This window comes from Cebus imitator, unplaced genomic scaffold (genome assembly GCF_001604975.1).
Source record: "Cebus imitator isolate Cc_AM_T3 unplaced genomic scaffold, Cebus_imitator-1.0 Scaffold17, whole genome shotgun sequence".
Classification (NCBI taxonomy): Eukaryota; Metazoa; Chordata; class Mammalia; order Primates; family Cebidae; genus Cebus; species Cebus imitator.
The window spans coordinates 2,587,179-2,606,298 of NW_016107332.1; the positions used below are offsets into that span (position 1 = coordinate 2,587,179).

Sequence of the window (19,120 nt, forward strand, 5' to 3'; positions counted from 1 at the left end):
CTTGTGAATAACATGGCATAGCCACAGCCTGTCTCTGTACTGTCTGTACAGTCAGCCAGTGCTTACAGGCTGACTCTAGGGAGAAACTAATGGAGCTCTTTGCCACCCACCAGCTTCCTACATTCTCTTAAAAGCAAGTCAGGCATGGAGCTCCTTCACTCAGTTCTCTGCAAGCCTGTCCCATCTCACTCAGACTAAGAGCCGGCATCCTTACAATGGCCCCAGGCCCACATGATCTGACCCCCGCTGCTCCTCTGACCTCCCTTCTGCTGCCCCCTCACATACCCCAGCCACACTGACCCCCCAACCCTCACCCACCTTGCTCCAGTGCACTAAGCAGCCACCTGCTCAGGGCCTTTGCATCTGGGCATTCTCTAACAAACCTCCTACGATTTTTCCTCAGATAGGCATGGGTTGCTCTCTCACTTTGGATCAAACATCACCTACTACAGGGGATACCCCTAAGATCCCCCTACTCTGCTAACCACCCAGCATTCCCTATAAAGGCATATGCCCGTGCCTTTCTCTATTATACCAATTGCTGCCTAAGATACAACTTTGTGTTTCTTTTCTTTCTCCTGCCATTAGGACTTTCAGGTTTGGCAAACAAAAATATAGGGGACTGAGTTAAATTTAAATTTCAGATAAATAATGAACAATATTTTGGTTAAATATATTTCAAATAGTAAATGGGACATTGTCACATTAGAAATTCTGGGTTTATTTGAAATTCAAATTTAATAGGGCATCTTATATTTTATCTGACAACCCTATTTTCTACTCCTACATCCCCATCACCACTAGACTAGGCACTGCTTGAGGAGAAGACTTGGTCTATTTCGCTCATTATTCTTTCACAGTGCTAAAACTACACTCACCCATAATAGCTGTTCAGTACATCCATGTTAGCAGAATGAGTGAATACAGGAGAATCAAATGCATTAAGCCTACATGAAGATATGAAGCAATGTATAGGCCAGGTAGAAAATAAGACAGCAAGGCTGCCCTACTGGGAGACTGAAAAATAATATAACTGTCATGGCAAGAGATGGCTCTGTCTCAGGCACTGTAAGGCAGCCATCATTGGGAAAAGAGAAGGGAGCGACGAAAAGATGGGAGAAATGTTAACCCTGCAGCGGCACACCTTCAAGTGACTAGGATTGAAGGACACAGGCACAGCATGGGATAGAGTGAAGCACAGTGAGTGTGAGTTAAGAGAGGAGTCTGTGAAGGGCAGGGTGACAGGAATGAGAACTTTAATGGCTTCCAAGAAAACTCCTCCAGGACTCTGTTGGGGGAAGAGTAGTTACCCAGAGGACTAAAGGCTCTAACAATTCAGCCTGTGGGTCCAGAGCCTGGGCCATTGTCAACATTTCCATGTACTGCTCATCTCTTCTCTTCTGTCTGCTCCTTCCTTCACCCCAAGTGCCTCAGGTGAAGGGCAAGAAGTAGCAGGGAAGATGCTGGCTCTATAAATTTTCATGTCATCTAAAGCTCCCCAAAGACCCTCTCAGAACTTACACAAGTGTCATCATTTACTCCATGAACTCACTAACATCTGCTTTTCCCTAAGCAGGAGCACTCACAAAACAGTGAAATATTTTAGTGAAAGGAGCCAAGCCAGTCATTCTTAACAGAGGAAAAAACACATTCAGAGGAGGAAGTAACTTTCCCAGAAACAAAGAGCTACAAAGAGGTAGCTGTGAGATTAAAACCCAGGTCTTCTGATTTCCCATCTTGTGTTTCTTCTATTCAAACAGCTTTTGTCTAAAAATCTCATTCAATTTTATCATGTTTCTTTTCTGTTTAATTTTCATATAAAATTGTAAAGTGGCTTTAGGACACTAATACCAGCCTAATAAATACTAGCTGTATACTTCCAGTTCTATGACAAAGAGCAAATTACTTATGCTTCTCTGGGGCTGGTTTTCTGTTGTAAAGGGTGTGGGGCTGAATCAAATATTTGCTTTCTCCCAACTCTAAAGGAGTAAGATTTATTACTGTTATTATTTGTTGTTGTAGCTATGGTTGTTGTTGTTGGACTAAAGTTGTTACCTTGTTGTTCTTTATTCTGTAGAGATCTGACTAAATTTGGCTCAAGTCTAAGACTTGCTTTTTCCAGCTCCCTGCTCAACTTCTTGCACATACACAAGTCTCTGCTTTGACCCACACCAATTCAGGTGGTTCAGTAAATTCTTCACCAGTTTTCTCAAGAATTCCTCTCTGCAGGCATTTTGTGAATTCAGGATTCACTATTTGGTACTCTCAGAGGGCATCATCACAGAGCTGAGTCTGTCTTCATCTTACTGGCTTCTCCTCTCTCCCTCTTCCACCTCACTGGCCTTCTCCCCTCCCTCCTAGACCATCCTGGGAAATCAGCTTCTTTCTCTGTGTAGCAGTTCAGCAGTTTTCAGCTCCTACTTGCATCCCCAATCCCTGATTCTTTTTCTTTTTCATTCCTGAAAGCAGAGGAAGCTGTGCAACATGCAAAAGTACATAGAGAAAACCCTTAGTCTGGACAATTAGGTTTGATTACGCATCAGAGAATTGGCATCCCTACGGGGTTATCTAAACAGTAAACTCCCTCCCTCAAACTAGAATCCAGTTTGAGGTTTACCTTGCCTGCTGCCCAGACAAAGCCAATTTATCAAGACAAGGGAATTACAATAGAGAGAGAGTAATTCACACAGAGCTGGCTATGTGGGAGATCAGAGTTTTATTATTACTCAAATCAGTCTCCCTCAAAACTCGGAGATCAGAGTTTTTAAGGATAATTTGGTGAGTAGGGAGCCAGTAAATTGGAAGTGCTGATTGGTTGGCTCAGAAATAAAATCATAGTGAGTGGAAGCTGTTCTCTTATGCTGAGTGAGTTCCTGGGTGGGGGCAACAGAACCAGTTGGCAGGTCCAGATGGGGCCATCCAGTCAGCAATGCAAAAATCCAAAAAGACATCTCAAAAGGCCAATCTTAGGTTCACTATAGTGATGTAAGTTGAAAATCTTATGACCTCCAGAATAACAGCTGGTGACATTTAGAGTTCCAGCCCCTCTCATCCTTATCATCCTTACTTGGTGGCTGGTGGCTTTTCACTGTTTTACAAGAACAGTTTAGCTGTTGGGAAGGACTATTGCCTAAACTATAACTGAAGTTCTTCCCAAAACTAGTTCAGCCTATGTCCAGGAATGGACAAGGACAGTTTAGAGGTTAAAAGCAAGATGGAGTTGGTTAAGTCTCATGTCTTTCACTGTCATAATTTCCTTAGTTATAATTTTGCAAAGGCAATTTCAATCTCTTTGTCCACACTGGTAATGGGAATACTAAAGAGTAGAAAAGTAGACAAGTATATCATCCAGGAACTTAATACAAATACCCTATTTTGAGTAATTTGCTGAAATGGGTCTTAAACTGTCTAATAATTAAATTTAACCTAGTAACCAAACCTTCCTTATGCTTTTTAAAAAATTACAAATTCCTAAAAATAATAAGAAAACATGATAGTTGTATCAATAATATTATAGTATGAGGTGTTTCAGAAATAAGTCTGTTGTTTACACTTTTCATTTTAGATTTTTATACTGTTCATATAGAGAGAAATGTACACATTACAATTTGAACAAAAGAAATGTAATACGGAGAGACAGAAGAGGGGGCCATTGAAGACAGCTAAATTGACTTTATTTGGGTGACATTTACATACATGAGAGGAATTATTTGCCTTGAGCACACTCACAAAATCTGAAGGTCTAGGTAGGAGTGTGCATGGTCACATGGATGACTCCCTCATTCCTCTCCCTGCCTGATAATTTCTTCTTTTCTCTTCTCATCCTTTCCATCTCTCCAGCCCTAGTTCTCTCTAGGAAGTGCCTTGGGGATTACATAAGAATACCACAGCATCCAAGCCCTGCCCACAGCTCCTCCTCAACAGTGCTCCATGGCCACCCATGGGCTTAGGGGTGCACGTGCCAGCAGTATGGTCCCCTCTTCGGAATATACATCTGGGGAGGGCCCATAACTGACACTGGAAGCAGACTTAAGACAGAAGAGGCAGGAACTCCTGGCTTCCCGATACCTAAGACATGATTTGGAATTGGGAAGACAGGGCTATGAGCATTCAAGTCTCCTTGGCCCTACAGACTTCTCATTTGTGAGGAGGGTGATACAAGATTGACAAAGGAGGCTTAGAAGAGGGGCACTGCTCACCTGCATCCAAGAGAAGCACTACCCAGTATTCCCTTTTAAAATAACATGAAAGGTGCAAAAGTGAGCCAAAACTAGCCAGAGAGCATAAGGTCACAGAGGGTTCTCTGTTCTGAATATAAAAACATTGTCCTCAATGTGTACACTTATGGGGAAAAAAAGATTAAGAGTAAAAGCTTACAGGTTAGGAATATGAAATATCAAAATAGATGAAGGGAGTCATATGAAGTGGTTTCTTAGGGCTGGGAAAAGTCAGATACAACAGTTTTTCAGCTCCCTTCTGTTACAAGAATCTCTTCTAAATTAGACAATTCGTGTTTATTGCAACTTTCCATTGGACTGGGACCATGAGAAACGTTTCAGCAACAGTGGCCAATCCTTGTCTGACATTCACCTGGCAAAAGGTTGAGGAAAAGACCTCTACCTACGTGTCTCCAGTCAGAAGGGAGCTCAACAGCGTTATTAGATATTTTGGGAAGGACACTCTTTCACCCTTTGAATGTAGATATGAAAGAAGGCAGCTCCAGGAGTGATTGGCAGCAATTTTACAACTAAGAGGAAATCGGGAACTAGGCTGATAGCAGGAACATGGAAGAAGGGCCAAGAGATGAAGGAACCTGGGTTCTTAGTGATGACGTTTAGTTGTCAGAACAAAGCCAAGTTGAAGACTGCATTAGAGCTGGAGTTTCAAGTTCATGTGACTTAAAGAAATACCTTTATTTTGTCATCTGGTTTTCTTAAGTTTCCATGACTTGCAACATATGTGTTCTTGAAAATATATCCATTTAAAAAATTTTTAAAACCCAGCTAATTCCTTATGGCCTAAAGTATAGTTCTTAAAGATGCTATGTATAGTTTGAATGACAAATTGTTCTCTTTCTCTTGGAAAGAGAATGTGTTTAATTATTAATAGAAATTTCAAATGTTTATATCCAAGTAGAAAAATTCTAAAGGTCAATGAAGAGTAGAATGAGATAATATTTCTTACTGACATTCACTTGAACACCCAAGGGGCTTCTGAATCATGGAGGTATTAATTCCTCAAATTCTGAGAGGTAAACAATCTACACTCATTTAAGTCTTTTTTAATAGACAGTTCTATGTATTACTTCCTTTATTTTTTTCTGATTAAACTTAGAGGTAAACATTATAATTCCTATTTGAAAAATGAGAAAACTATGGCTCAGAGAAGGTAAGCAATTTGTCCAAGATCATATAAACACTGAGAGGCAAAGCTGGGATTTCCTGAATTTTAAAATCCACACTTTTAACCACTACTATGCAGTGAAAGCAAACTGCCTGGCTTTGAAGCTCTACTCTGCCACTAACACTTGGGTGACCTTGGGTTTCTTTTATTCTTTCTGTACCTCAATTTCCTCATTAATAAAATGGAGATAATCATAGTACCTATTTCATAGAATTGCTATGAGGACTAAATGAGCTAAGATGCCTATAACACCTAAGCTGCCCAGCAGTTAATAAACACCGAATACATTTTAGTAATTATGATATACTGCTTCTATTCCCTGCACTAGGCACAGAAGACAGAGAAGAGGATCCTGAAAGGAATTTAGTTTCTCATAAATGAATCCCACCAATACTGTTTCACAGTTAGATCATGGTTACCCCCTTGGCAATGTGGCCTGGTGTCAAATAAATGGAACTGGGTAGATTTCGCAAATTATTATATTGCAGTCTTATTTTTAATACAAATCTTGAAATCAAGATTTTCAGAGATAAGACCTAATGATACAAAAACAGGGTTTGTGGTTTATATTGATTTAATAATTTAGTGGTCAAAAATTTTAAGGAAAAGTTAAATGATGAATACAAAACCCTATAGTGATCAATTATACCAATAATATGGTGTTTTAGGAACAGAATTCTAAGACCAAGGTTATCTGTAGTTTAAACTGCAAGTATTGCAACATGGCGATAGCTTCTCTTCTTTTTCCCACTCTTGTTTATACTGTGAGCCTCACCGAAAGTCTCCTATTCAGGGAAGTGCTCTTACCCAGCCCTTTGCACAAGGCCAGGGAGCCCTGTGCTTTTCTGTTATGATACTTAACAGTATTCTAATTTAAAAATCTATGGCTTTTTCATATAATTGTTCATTTACTGCCCCTACCACCCATTAGCCTAGAAATTCTGTGAGGCAGAGACGCTATACACTCAGTGTTCAGTTGGTGCCTCACACTTAGTAAGGGCTGAATAAATATTTGTTGAATGAATGATCAAGGAAATTAATAAGTGAATCAATGAATATATTTAAGGAAAATTTCTTTAAAAAGCTTTTCCAAATTATGGATACAATTTAATCAGATGTAATATGCATTTTTGTGATTTCTTCTGTAAAATGCAGTGTCTTTTACATTAAAATAGAAAATAATGAATTTAATGATGTCATAATTTATTCATAAACATTTGCTTGGTTGTTTTTTTGTTTTGCAATAGCCGTGAGTAACTTCCTCAGCTACCCCCTTCTCCCAGCAATCCCAATCCCTCAACTTTTTATTCTCCCTTCTTCCAATATTTTCATTTAGTAGAATAATAACTGGTATTAAAATTTATAGTAACATGCCTAAATAAAGTTGGGAGGAAAGTGTTTTAAAGAAAATCTTACTATAATCGTTTTATTTCAAGCGAGTAGGAAAAAACCTTCTTCAACTAACTTTTTGTTTCCTTCTAAGGAAACTTAAAAATAATTATATGAAGAAAAGAAATATCTTTTGTTCTGTTTAACAAGTAAAATTGAGTGAAAAATGTCTTTAAGAGTAGAGCAGGCTTTTGTATAAAAGTGCCTGAGAAGGTATAAATCATTCTCAAGGATGAAGTGATTTGACTTTATGAAATATCTGTAACAGGAAAATGATGGTGCTTCTTTAAGACGTAAGTATGCATCCTCTTATTATAGTTACTAGAGGAAAATGGTCACATAATCTTGAAATTCTAATCTATACGATTATTAATGTTAAAAAAACAGAAAAATTTAAAAACGTAATTCTCACTTTTAACACACAAAAAGATTGAATTGTTGTAAGATATTTTCCTTGAACTATTAACTAATCTGGACTCATCAATCAATCACTTAATTTAGACTCAATATCTTTTCTTAAAGTTTAACATTAGAAAGTCATAAATACATTTGATAGTAGATCATTGGGTAAATTCTGCTAAAGGAAAATTCAAGCTAATTAACCAGAAAACAAAAACAGCCCTACAACATATTGAAAACCTTCAGGAATGTAGGTAGCAATAAATAAATAACAACAACAACAACAAAAAACCCCGCATTTAGTGTTTATACTAAGTGAATGAAGAATAAAAATTTTGGATTTATTGTATCACCACCCTGTATAGACTCAAATCAATGGCTTGAGCTTTGAAAGTCTGAGAGCTTCAATTTATCTGTTCTCTAAATATACTTACAATAAAAATGGCATTAAAAGTATGCCATGAAGATTAATGTCAATGAAGAATTGTGTGATCCATGTATAAGAGATTAAAAGGAATTTCAAATGTCATAACCAAAAGTTATTTAAAATTTAATGTTACTTAAAAATCACATAGCTATTTGTGATGGATTCATGGGTGACACACTAATAACAACTTTTAATTTATGTTATATTTGAAGTTTTAAAAATAATAATGAATTCTAGAAAGCACTTAAAATTGCACAAATCAAGATCATCTGATATTTATCTTTTGTTTTGGAAACAAGCCCTATGACTCTGCAGGCCTCAGAAAAATTCCACAGAAATAAAGAATTTTATTTTAATCCTAAAAATCTTCATTATTTTTATAGTAAGGATGTAAACTAAGAGTAGCATAAATGGGACTTTGTATGGACTCTACCACCTCCAGCTCCTCTTTCAAGGCATTTTCAGTGTTGGGCACTAATTGCTATCCAAATAAATTGTCATTATGATTATTTGTTCTTATGGATGCCAATAAAGATGAACATCAGGAAAAAGTGGAAAAATACAGAACTTTAATACTTTTAACAGTTCAGATTTTTAAAAACTGACATATAAGTATATAAACAAAAATGGTAGGCAGCAATCTATTTTGCCAAATAATTCTTCAGTTTAAAAACATGGTTCTACCACAAAATTATCTTAAATAGCTCAATTTTCTTCAGAGTATTTGAAGTAGGAATGAATTGGCAAATATTCAAATATATATCACTTTATGTATGTGTGTGTGTGCATGATGGAGGAAAGAATCATGGAGGACAAATAAAAGGTTAATTATATGTTTAAACCAAGAAGATCTTCATGAGACTTACAAGATTATTTTTGTGTTCAATATAATTAGCCAAAGAAGAACTAGATAACATTTCATATTTTTAGGTAGGATTTGCATTAAATCTGCCCTAACTGCTTGGTTGGTGGAAACAAGTCCAAATTATGAAAACATCAGCTTTCGGAACTGGGAACAGAGGATGCTAAAATCTGGTTGAATTGGAAACAAGACATGGGTACTCATAGCATCTCTGAGAAACTTAGAGGTAAGTTGGTACAGCTTCTTCTCTCATTTTACAAATGAAGCCCCTTTGAACCCAGAGATAAAAGGGATCCTTCAAAGGCTACACAACAGGTTAAAGAGCACAGAGTGTACTGATGCCAGGACAGGGCTCCTACATCAGCCCACTGGTGACTGTGCTTTCATAATAATGTGAAACGTGTCTTTCTCTTTCTTGTATCTATAGCACCATCATTCCAACTACCCAGTCCTTATCGACTGGGGCTCTTAGTCCTTACGGTCAGGGAGACAGCAGGGGACAGGGAACACATTCTACCTCTATGTATAATTTTGCATATTCATTTTCTCTCTATGAGGAATTCAGCTGGCTTTTGCTCCCTGCTTAAATGTAAGTTTAGGGCTCATTTGCTGAAACTACTTTTTTCTTTTGAGACAGGGTCTCACTATGTCACTCATGCTGGAGTGCAGTGGCACGATCATGGCTCACTGTAACGTTGAACTCTTGGGCTCAAGAGATCCTCCCACCTTGGCCTCCCAAAGTATTGGGATTGCAAGCATGAGCCACTGTGCCCAGCCTGCTGAAATTCTTAAGGCATGAAAATACTACTAGAGATATTTGACAACATTTATTGGGCATCTATTATATAATATTCACTTTAGATATATTGTCTAATTACTACTGCAAGGCCTGTCTCTATATTGTATACTAGAACCTTAGAAATATTAAGTGATTTGCCCAAATGAGGACACAGAGCATTCTCTCTCAGATACAGAGACCACGCCCTTTTCTCTGTATCACACTGCCTCATACTTTTCACAGAAGGATGCTCTGTAGCCCTTCATCAGTTGTGATGCCAGAAGGGGCATGATTGGAGCCTAATGCCATGCCACTGCTTATGTTAAGTATTTTCTTCTAATACAAACAGAAAAACTGAAAGACCATTACAAAAATAAATATTCAGATTAGCAATCAAGGTGATCAAAATGTAAAAGATAATGTGCAGGAAAAACATCACCACCAAGTTTATGTGCTAAGGCCATCACCCATTTTGCCAATCTGAATGCATGAAAATGTTCTCTGGGGAAAAAAAAAAGCATTTTCGTCCTCCCCTCCCCTCCCCCCCCCTCCCCTTTCTCTTTCTCTTTCTCTTTCTTTTTCTTTTCCTTTCTTTTTTAGAGACAGGGTTTCACCATGTTGCCCAGGTTTTTTTTTTAGCTCCTGAGCTTAGGTGAACCTCCTGCCTCAACCTCTAAAAATGCTGGGATTACAGGCATGGGCCACATCACCTAGCCAGTGTTTTCTTAAAATAATATACTTTTATTTCTTTTTTCAAACATAAGAATTTTTATTTCCTAGTTTTTATTTGCCACATTTCTTACTTTTTTCTTTTTAAGAGATAAGTTCTCACTATGGTACCCAGGCTGGACTCGAACTCCTGGGCTCAAGAAATCCTCCTGCCTCAGCCTCCCAAGTAGCTAGATATTATTTGCCATATTTCTGATGGTTTAATTATATCCTCCCCTAACCACTGTCTGAAAACTTTTCTAAGTATCAAAAGTACTTTTCTGGAAAAAGCAAAATTGTAATGGAGAACAAAATGTTTTCTCAAGACAATTTAAGAATATTGAGGTGCTTTTACAAAAAAAAAAAAAATTATTATGTCATTGTAAACTCCTTTCTTAGAAAAACAAATGCTAGAGTTCAAGACTCCAGAAAAACGAAGTCTAGAGTTCAAGAAATTTGTTTAAACACAAATTCTAGGGTTCATTTCATATGCTCTAAGTATGTAATTATTACTCTATTGCCAACTGTGTTTTTACTATCTATGAGACCTGCTGTTTCAGTGAAGGAGACTTGTGTTTTTTACACTTTATTTTCCTAAAAATGATATAGCAAATATTACAAATGTTAAGCAATGATAGGCCTAACAGAAAGTTCCATACACAAAGTTTTAGGTTCAGTTGTCTGAAGGAAAGAAAACAAATTTAAATTACATTTTGCTGATACCTTCATAAAAGTGTGAAATCATTTCATTTCCCTGGGTTCTACAGAACACACTTTTAAAATGCCACTAAGATGTATAACAAGACATAAAACTGCAAATATTAACTGTCTATTTCCTTGAAATATAATTTAAACTTGGTGACTAGGACAAGAAAATGTCACATTCCTTTCTCTTGCTAAGGAAATTGCATATTTCCTTTGCAAAAATAAAGAATATGTAGTCTTCAAAGGAGTATATGTGACAGTTTTAAAGTTGTTTGGTTTCATGTTAAAGGTTTCTATAAATTTTCATGATTGTCTCAAAGTTGAAAAATGAAACAAAGACAAAAAAGGAAGGCGTCATTAATCTTAGGCATACAAGTTTTGTTTTTCACCAATGTCAAAAACAACAGTTATGCCATTATCTGTATTTTGTTTTTTCTGAATGCTATCTTGAGTTATATAATTTTCAAATCCATCTGAGAAAGAATATAGTTTAAAATTTTTGCTTAGGTTTCCCTCCATGATCTGCAATATTCTAAACAGAAAGCTTGTCTTCTATCTTTGCCAGGATCTGCGAAGCAAATGGATATGCATTTTACTAAGTGGAAATGTAGCTGCGGCATGGGCGGTTAACTACTGGTGAGTGTGTGGTGTTTAGTTTATGGACTAGAGGACACCATAAGCCTTGGTTGAGCACATTAATTTCATGTGGGAATTGAGTACTTCTTGAAACAGAGAGCCTCTTAAAAACATAGATTAACTGAACTTTCGGAATTTCACTAAACTGAAGTGAAGGAAAAGTATAACAGTAATATCAAATACTAAGGGCTTTACATCTATTTACTCTCTTAATTCTCATGGACTCTATTAGGTAGGCACTGCCATTGTCTCCCCTTACAGATGAGAAACTGAGGCCAGAGAATTCCAAGGACCTTGCCAAAATTCACACAGCCTCTGAGCAGTAGACTCATGCTCTTAGCAACTTGCTAGGTTTAAAATTGTGGTTGTTTGTTTTACTGATAGAAAGAAAAGATAGACGTGATGGAAAAGGTCACAAGGAGATTTATTTCTGAAAGGGTTGAGTTACATATAATTTCAGAATTTGGTCCAGGGTGCATGGGTTTAAAATGGGAAGGCAAGATAATGGGTCTCTGGGTATAAAAGGGCCAGCCCAAGAACTCTGAGGGAGACAGGAAAGTCCCTCGCTCAGCTCCCTGGCTCCTGACAGACTGGCTCAGCAATGGGCTTTGTCAGCTGCCACTTGGCTTTCCTGGTTTCTGTGAAGGTTCCAGACTGAAGAGCCAGTCAGGGACGTTGAGGAGCTATGCTTTGTCCAACTAGTAGGTATGTGGCAGCTGTGAATATACACAACACATGGATACGTGCATATAGAGTGTGTTGTCATTTCTTTCACTGTATTTTTCTCCCTCATTATTAACAGTACAATAAAAGTGGATGTAATACCAGGGCAGGACAAATCTACTTAACGTCTACATTTGCTTAACAGAAAAAGAGCTTCCTTCTGGATTCAGAAAGTTTGGCTAGTTTCCTTCTATGAGAATAGCTTTTGTTAGTCAATTATTAATACATATTACTTTTATAATGGCCAGAATAAACTAGACTGTATTTTGTTTATCACAATCAATGTTAAACATAAATTTTTCCAATTCCATCTATATTTATGAGACATAGTTGTATCACATACATAATTTATTGAAAAGTAACATATCCAAAATAGTTGAAATGGAAAATTTCCAAAGAATTCCTGACTATTGAATGCATCTTTAAAAATGAAACTAATTTGCTCATTTGTACCAAATTTTCCTGTCTTTCAAAAGTATACATAGTGTTTTTATAAGCATATAAGCTTATTACTAACATTATGGACTAGAATAATTTCAAATGCTCACCAAATTATTTTTAAAATACAATATTCTATAGAACTCACCTTTTGCCCATTCATCCCTGGAATTCCAGGTGCTCCAATAGAACCCTAAAGAAACACATGATTAAATTGAGTTGCTATCATACACAAAATATTGTTCATATTGTATGAATTATATAAGCCTTGCTAAAACATTTCTAGGAAGTTTTATTTTTCAGACCTTATCCATAGTGTTCAAATACAAAATGTAAGTAGATTCCTCAGGCTTGCCCAGAAACGACAAAGTTAAAATTAAACCTTGCTTCTAAGTACCCACTTAACTTTAATATGATTTTAAAGAAATTTATATGATAAATTGATCATACCTATCAGAGGGCCACATGACTCTAAATTTTGATGTTTTTAAGAATAGTTGAGTTCCATCTGGAAAAATCCTACCAGTATCAGTAACACTTGCATTTCATGAGTTAAAATACCATAAAACAAAAGGCAATTAAAATAACAACCACTTGTTCCACAGTTAAATAAGGGGCCCGTGTCATAAACTCAGATTTGTTATATTCTAAGCATTTTCCTCCCAGACGTTCAAGGAGTAAGTTTAAGCCATATGAATGTGAATGTGTCTTCCAGAGTGACTAAAAAAGGTGTAATAAATGTTATACACTGACCAGGAACAACACAACTTCTGTACAAAAAAAGTTGGGTGTGTGTGAGCACATGTGGGCATGTGTGTGCGCATGCACATGTGCATACTGGTGTCTAAGTATGAATGACTGGGCATAGATGGGTGAGCTGGAGAATAGGAAAGCTAATTATTACCTGAGAAAATCTATGACATTTAACTGGATACAGAAACATTAGCAAATATTTTCAAACACTGATGTCATTTCCCTCCATTATACCTTCCATTTAGGCTCTGGAGAAACCATTTTAAATACAATGTGCTTATTCTTTGTCTAAAACTAGAAAACAGATTTTTCTTAGTAGATGTATGCTATTACATCTCTTTAATAACAATGGAGAAAAGATTTAAAAAAAAAAATTATAGAGCAAAAACTCCCCTAAAAAAAGAGTCTCCTAGAAAAACAGTAATTATAATCAAAACAAATTGAAATGGCAAGTTCCTTAGCACATTCAGTGATTATATAGAATGGGTCATTAAAGGACTTCCCAAAGTCCGGAGCAGTAATTTTATCCTGGTCATATGTGGATTAGAGTAGCTTTACAATTTCACACCATGCTTAATAGAGACATTATTACGAAGGACAAAGTGTTCCTACACACAAGTTGTCTCACAACCCATGGGCTTTTACTTGGTTTGTAGGATTATGTTTCAACAGATGCCACATGCCCAGTGCTTGGGGGATAAAAAGTCTCTATCTTTGATGGATTCCAAAGATAAAGAATAATCACTTTTCCACCTGTTATAATACAATTGTTTTCTTTAGTTTTCCACGGGTTAAATATCCCCCTCCCCACTTGAAGGGGTGTAAGGACAGAGGAATGGAGACTTAGTGATATTCTGTTGGCAAAATGCCATCTATTTGCTATTAACATATTTACTGCTGTAAGATAGGTGTAATTTTGGAAACCCTAGATCTTCTCCATCAGAATTTATTTTTATTTTTTGAGACTGAGTTTTGCTCTGTCTCACCCAGGCTGGAATACAGTGGCACAATCTCAGCTCACTGCAGCCTCCGCCTCCCGGGTTCAAGCAATTCTCCTGTCTCAGCCTCCTGAGTAGCTGGGACTATAGGCATGTGCCACCACACCTGTCTAATATTGTCTTTTTAGTAGAGACAGGTTTTACCATGTTGGCCAGGCTGGTCTCAAATTCCTGACCTCGGGTGATCCACCTGCCTTAGCCTCCCAAGGTGTTGGTTTTACAGGCGTGAGCCACTGCGTCCAGCCTCTCCATCGGAATGTAATGGTCAATTCTGATGATCACAGATAACAACAAAATGACAATCGGGAAGTCACTTCTCAGGTTACCTCGTCAAAGAAGGACACCAGTTTGCCATTTGAATATAGTGAACTCAGCAGTATCCTTTTTTCTGGTCAGTTCTCTGGCCATTTGGCAATCATATAATTGAGGAAGGCCATGCATTCATTTTGCAATGTCAAATGATCTTTCACATTTTAAATTTTGTCACAATGTTTTACCAGTATGTGAATTAAAAATTCAATAATGTACAAGTTCAGCAAACAACTTAAAAAGAGTCTGCTCTGGATTTATTGAATTTTGTAAATAATAGAGTCAATCAGAAATCTAATGTTCACATTCTATGACCGTATTTTTAGAAAGCAGAATGCACAAACCAGACTAACTGCTTCAGCGTGGCTTACAGTAGCTAATTTCATTCACCTCTCTTGCTTGCCATTAGGTCATGAGAGCACAATTACTTTCACAGTATTGTTTATACTCTACCTTTTGTCCTGGAGGCCCTAGAGGACCCTAAAAAAGAAAAACAATTCAATTAACATAATACTATAGCCACTTAAGCTTAGATGACCAGTTTAAGCTGTGCTATTCTCTTAAGATTTTCTTTGCTGTACTGAAATATGCTGACATTTCCTACATCAGGAAAAAAAAAAAAGAAAAATTTCAGTTGGAAGTACAAAATAGATCTTTTCTTCTAGTTTCCTTTTGAAGGCCATTAACTATATGCAGCAGGATTCTGATTTTTCCTCTTTATTAAAAAATAATCTTTGCTGTTTCAGCACGTTTTTTTAAAAAAAATACCTGTAAATGTATCACATCAATCTCATTTAGTAGGCTGAAGATATAGTCCTGAGAAGCAGTTAAAATGAAATGGAGTTCCTCAGCAAATGGACACGTTAGATGACTTCTGCACCTGCAAATTTTCAGTTAGCAGATTTGCAAAGGAAATAATTGAATAGCATTACAAAGAAACATGTTGTTTTTTTGTTTGTTTGTTTTTGTTTTCTATTTTTCCTCTTAGGAAATATGGTCAACTAACCTGCACAATAACTTGTTTACAAACTAGAGGACGCCAATGTCAACTGTGATACCGTGTATATACTAGAAAGGGGAACAAAGGAGGCTATCAGTTGTTTCTTAGACTAAGATAACTGGGGGGAAGAGATTTAGTGAGATAAACGAGAATATTTACACAGCATGGAAATGTAGCGGTTTTGAGATTTAGCAGTTTTTCAACGACAAAGTCAGTGTTGGGATTCTCTCGACTTTATTTAGAGCAAGGCAAGGCTTTGAGACAGTGGAAAATAACTCAAAGAGATATGGCTGTATTTCTCACTATTTGTATATATATTTTAAATATAACTATAGCACTTTCTTCTAGTTCTTTCAAAAATATATTTTACTATGTTTTAGCAAAGTTATAGACACTCACCATTTCATGTTAAAAGTTCTTTATTCCATGACATTTAACTAATGACCAGCTTATTTTCAGTGTGTGACATTTCAGTTAATCAGCATGTTGCATTTGCACCCTGTAACACTAAATAAAACGCTAGCGTGGTCGTTAGAAGAAGATCCGGTCATGCATCCTTTTTATTAAAATATACATAATGTTTAGAAAGATTCACAGAATCTGTTCCCCATGTTATTTTGTAATCCTCACAGGAAGACTAACAATTTCCTCCTATAATCAGCTTTAGGTTATTGAAAGTACACTGTGCAATATTGCCTTTATATATTTCTATTTAATGTACTCAACCAACCAACTGTTTAATGAGTTTGTTATTGTGGTTGATCTGTGTGGTCAGACATTCTCCCTACTTATTTCACTCCCTATATTTAAAATTCTCCCTGTTTAGGATTTTGCAGAGAAAATAGAGACTACTCCACATCTTGTCTCTCATCAGACCAAATCTACGTGTACCTCTTTCCTGTATCAGAGGAAGAAGAGCCCCTCCTCCTATACAAGGCAAAGTCATCTGGTGTACTCTGGAATCCATCCTTGTCTCTGTCCTCAGGGATCTTTTGCAATCAGTTACTCCTGTATCTGTATCAGAGGCTCCACTTCTTCACTAGTTCTTCCTCTTAGCATATAAACATATTTAATCATTTCCTCACTTGGGTAAATTGTTTGGGAAGTAAATGTCCATGCTAAGTAAGGGCAGAATTTGAAGGCTGTGGTGATAGGAGATCTGAGAATGAAGAAAAGACTTGGGTTTTATCATTGTCTATGATTCCATTTTCTCCAGTGTCTCTAGAGTACTTTACTTCTTAAAATATTGATGTTAGGAAATCATAGAACAAGGAGTACATTAATTCAGTATTTAGACTGAGAATGTGTATGTTCAATTCACAAAGGCTTGTTTCCCTAAAATTGTCTATTTCATTACATTGATATATAATCCTGGAAGGGAATATTTTAAATGAAAATAAGAGTAAATTCAACATCAAATATTTTAACTAGAGAATAACATATCTGATATTTTCTAATTTGGTCTCTGCTGCATAATCACATAAAATCAGAGATTTAGAAAGATGAATCAACTCTGAAATTCATAAAATTAATTAAGTTGTCTATTTTAACTCATTATTTAATGAAAAGCTAAGGATGGCTACAAAGACCATAAACAGTTTCCTTCACTGTTAGAAAACTACTGCTACTTCTGGTAGCCTCTAAAAATAAAAGCAGTTTCTTTAAGATTTAACGTTATTTTGAATTGGAAATACATGTCTTATAGAGTTTTCAAAACTATGCTGGCAAAAATATATTCAGTTACCAAAAATGTGCATATACGTCTTTGATCTCTCTGGCAGGAAAAACGGTAGGGATCTAACAAGAGTGTCATCCATTACTAGTGGGGGGACCTGGGAGTTGGGCAGAATAAAATATGGAACACTTGAGTAAGTACAGACAGAGACATACACACACACACACACACACACACACACACACACACACGTGCACATGCACGCACACATCCAGACATACCAGTTATTTTTGCTGAGCAATATTTTGCTGATATGCATTTGTTTTGAGTATCCTTAGATAAATAATACCATTATATATCCACAACATTGTGGCAATTAAATTTAAGCTTACAAATCAAAGTTTCCCTACTCAAAAATTGATTTCAGGTAAAAATTGAAATTAGGGTATGTTGCTACCAGTTGGTTAAGATGACTACATTTGATTAGTCCTATGGTTTCTGGTACAAATGTTAGTTTATAAAGTAATTTGAAAATTCCACAGAAACATTCGTGAATTTATCAATTTTTTTTATTTTTGTTTTTTTCTTTTGAGACAGGGTCTCACTCTGTTGTCCAGGCTGGAGTGCAGTGGTGTGATCATAGCTCACTGTAGCCTCAAACTCCTGGGCTCAAGCAATCCTGCCTCAGCCTCCCAAGTAGCTGGCACTACAAGCACATGTCACCATGCCTGGCTAAGTTTTTAATATTTTGTGGAGACAGGGTCTTGCTATATTGCCCAAGCTGGTCTCGAACTCCTGGCCTCTAGCAATCCCCTCACCTTGGCCTCCCAAAGTGTTGGGATTACAAGTGTGAGCTACTACTCCTAGTCTATCTAATCTTTCTTACACTTGTTTATATTTTCATCCTGCACAACAACTTGGATGAATAATGACATAAATTCATTATTCACTAGTCAAACAAATGCTTATTATTACCAAAATTAAAATCATTTTTTCTAGTGATTTGAGATTTCTAAAACAATTCCATTGTTGTTATCCTCATAATTTAATAAGTTTGGATCAAGGAGATTTCCAGCCTAGAGTCATAATATTTTTGATCCACCTTTATTAATCGATGAAGTGGTCTTTCCTTATTTATATTTGCATATACTTTGTATATAACCAGTTAAGATGAAAATAATCCAGTTTTATTTTTCAAAATAATTTCTTTGCATACATTTTAAGATTAAAAACTAACATACAGAATATCAACATATTAAGCTATATTTCTTTAAGCTCCAGAAATGTCAACTATAATTAGAACCTTAAAACACATTAAATTTAAATACAGGTTCTGGGTATTTTTATATTTTATATAAAATATAAAAACTTTTCATTAAAGAATTTTGCATCATGAATATAACTTTATCAAAAAGATAAAAACTCAAAGAGTCACTGAAAAATTCTAAGCATGGAGTAACATCATTAATCTGCAGATAAATCTTTACACCAGTTTTAATAATCTTTCAGAAAACACCATGGGAAGTTATGCAAAATAAAGTTCAGATAAAAACTTATAGACACAGTAAGAAATTATAGAGTTACTTGATTTTCTTTCCAATTTTTTCCTTTCCCTTCCTAGATTCCATATCTAAAGATTTATGTACAATGTTCGGCATATGGTGAGAAAGTAAGTTAAAGAAACATGATCGACCCCATGTCGGTAACTGTCTTTACCAAAAGCATGTTACTCAGGCCTCAGAGTCAAGTTTTACTCCTCCTACTTCAGTCCATCAGACACTTAAGAATATCTCTATGATCCAGCCCTCTTCTCCAGCCACATTGCTACATTCCTGTTAAACCCTCACCTCTCTCCCTTAGCTAATGTAACGTTCACCTAATGACCAGCCTGCTTTCAGTCTCCTCCAGTGCTTTCTG

At 36.3% G+C, this 19,120-nt stretch overlaps 1 protein-coding gene across 14 annotated transcripts in view; it reads right to left on the reverse strand.

Annotated features, from left to right (window-relative positions):
* COL25A1 (collagen type XXV alpha 1 chain) overlaps positions 1-19,120 on the reverse strand; it is a 523,210-nt gene that overhangs the window by 103,768 nt on the left and 400,322 nt on the right. For all 14 annotated transcript variants that reach the window (XM_037731778.1, XM_017509228.2, XM_037731776.1 and 11 more), the window contains exons 10-11: positions 14,982-15,008; positions 12,617-12,661 (exon numbers count right to left, since the gene is read on the reverse strand). In XM_037731778.1, the coding sequence (XP_037587706.1) occupies positions 12,617-12,661; positions 14,982-15,008 (72 nt within the window). The remainder of the gene's footprint in view (positions 1-12,616; positions 12,662-14,981; positions 15,009-19,120) is intronic.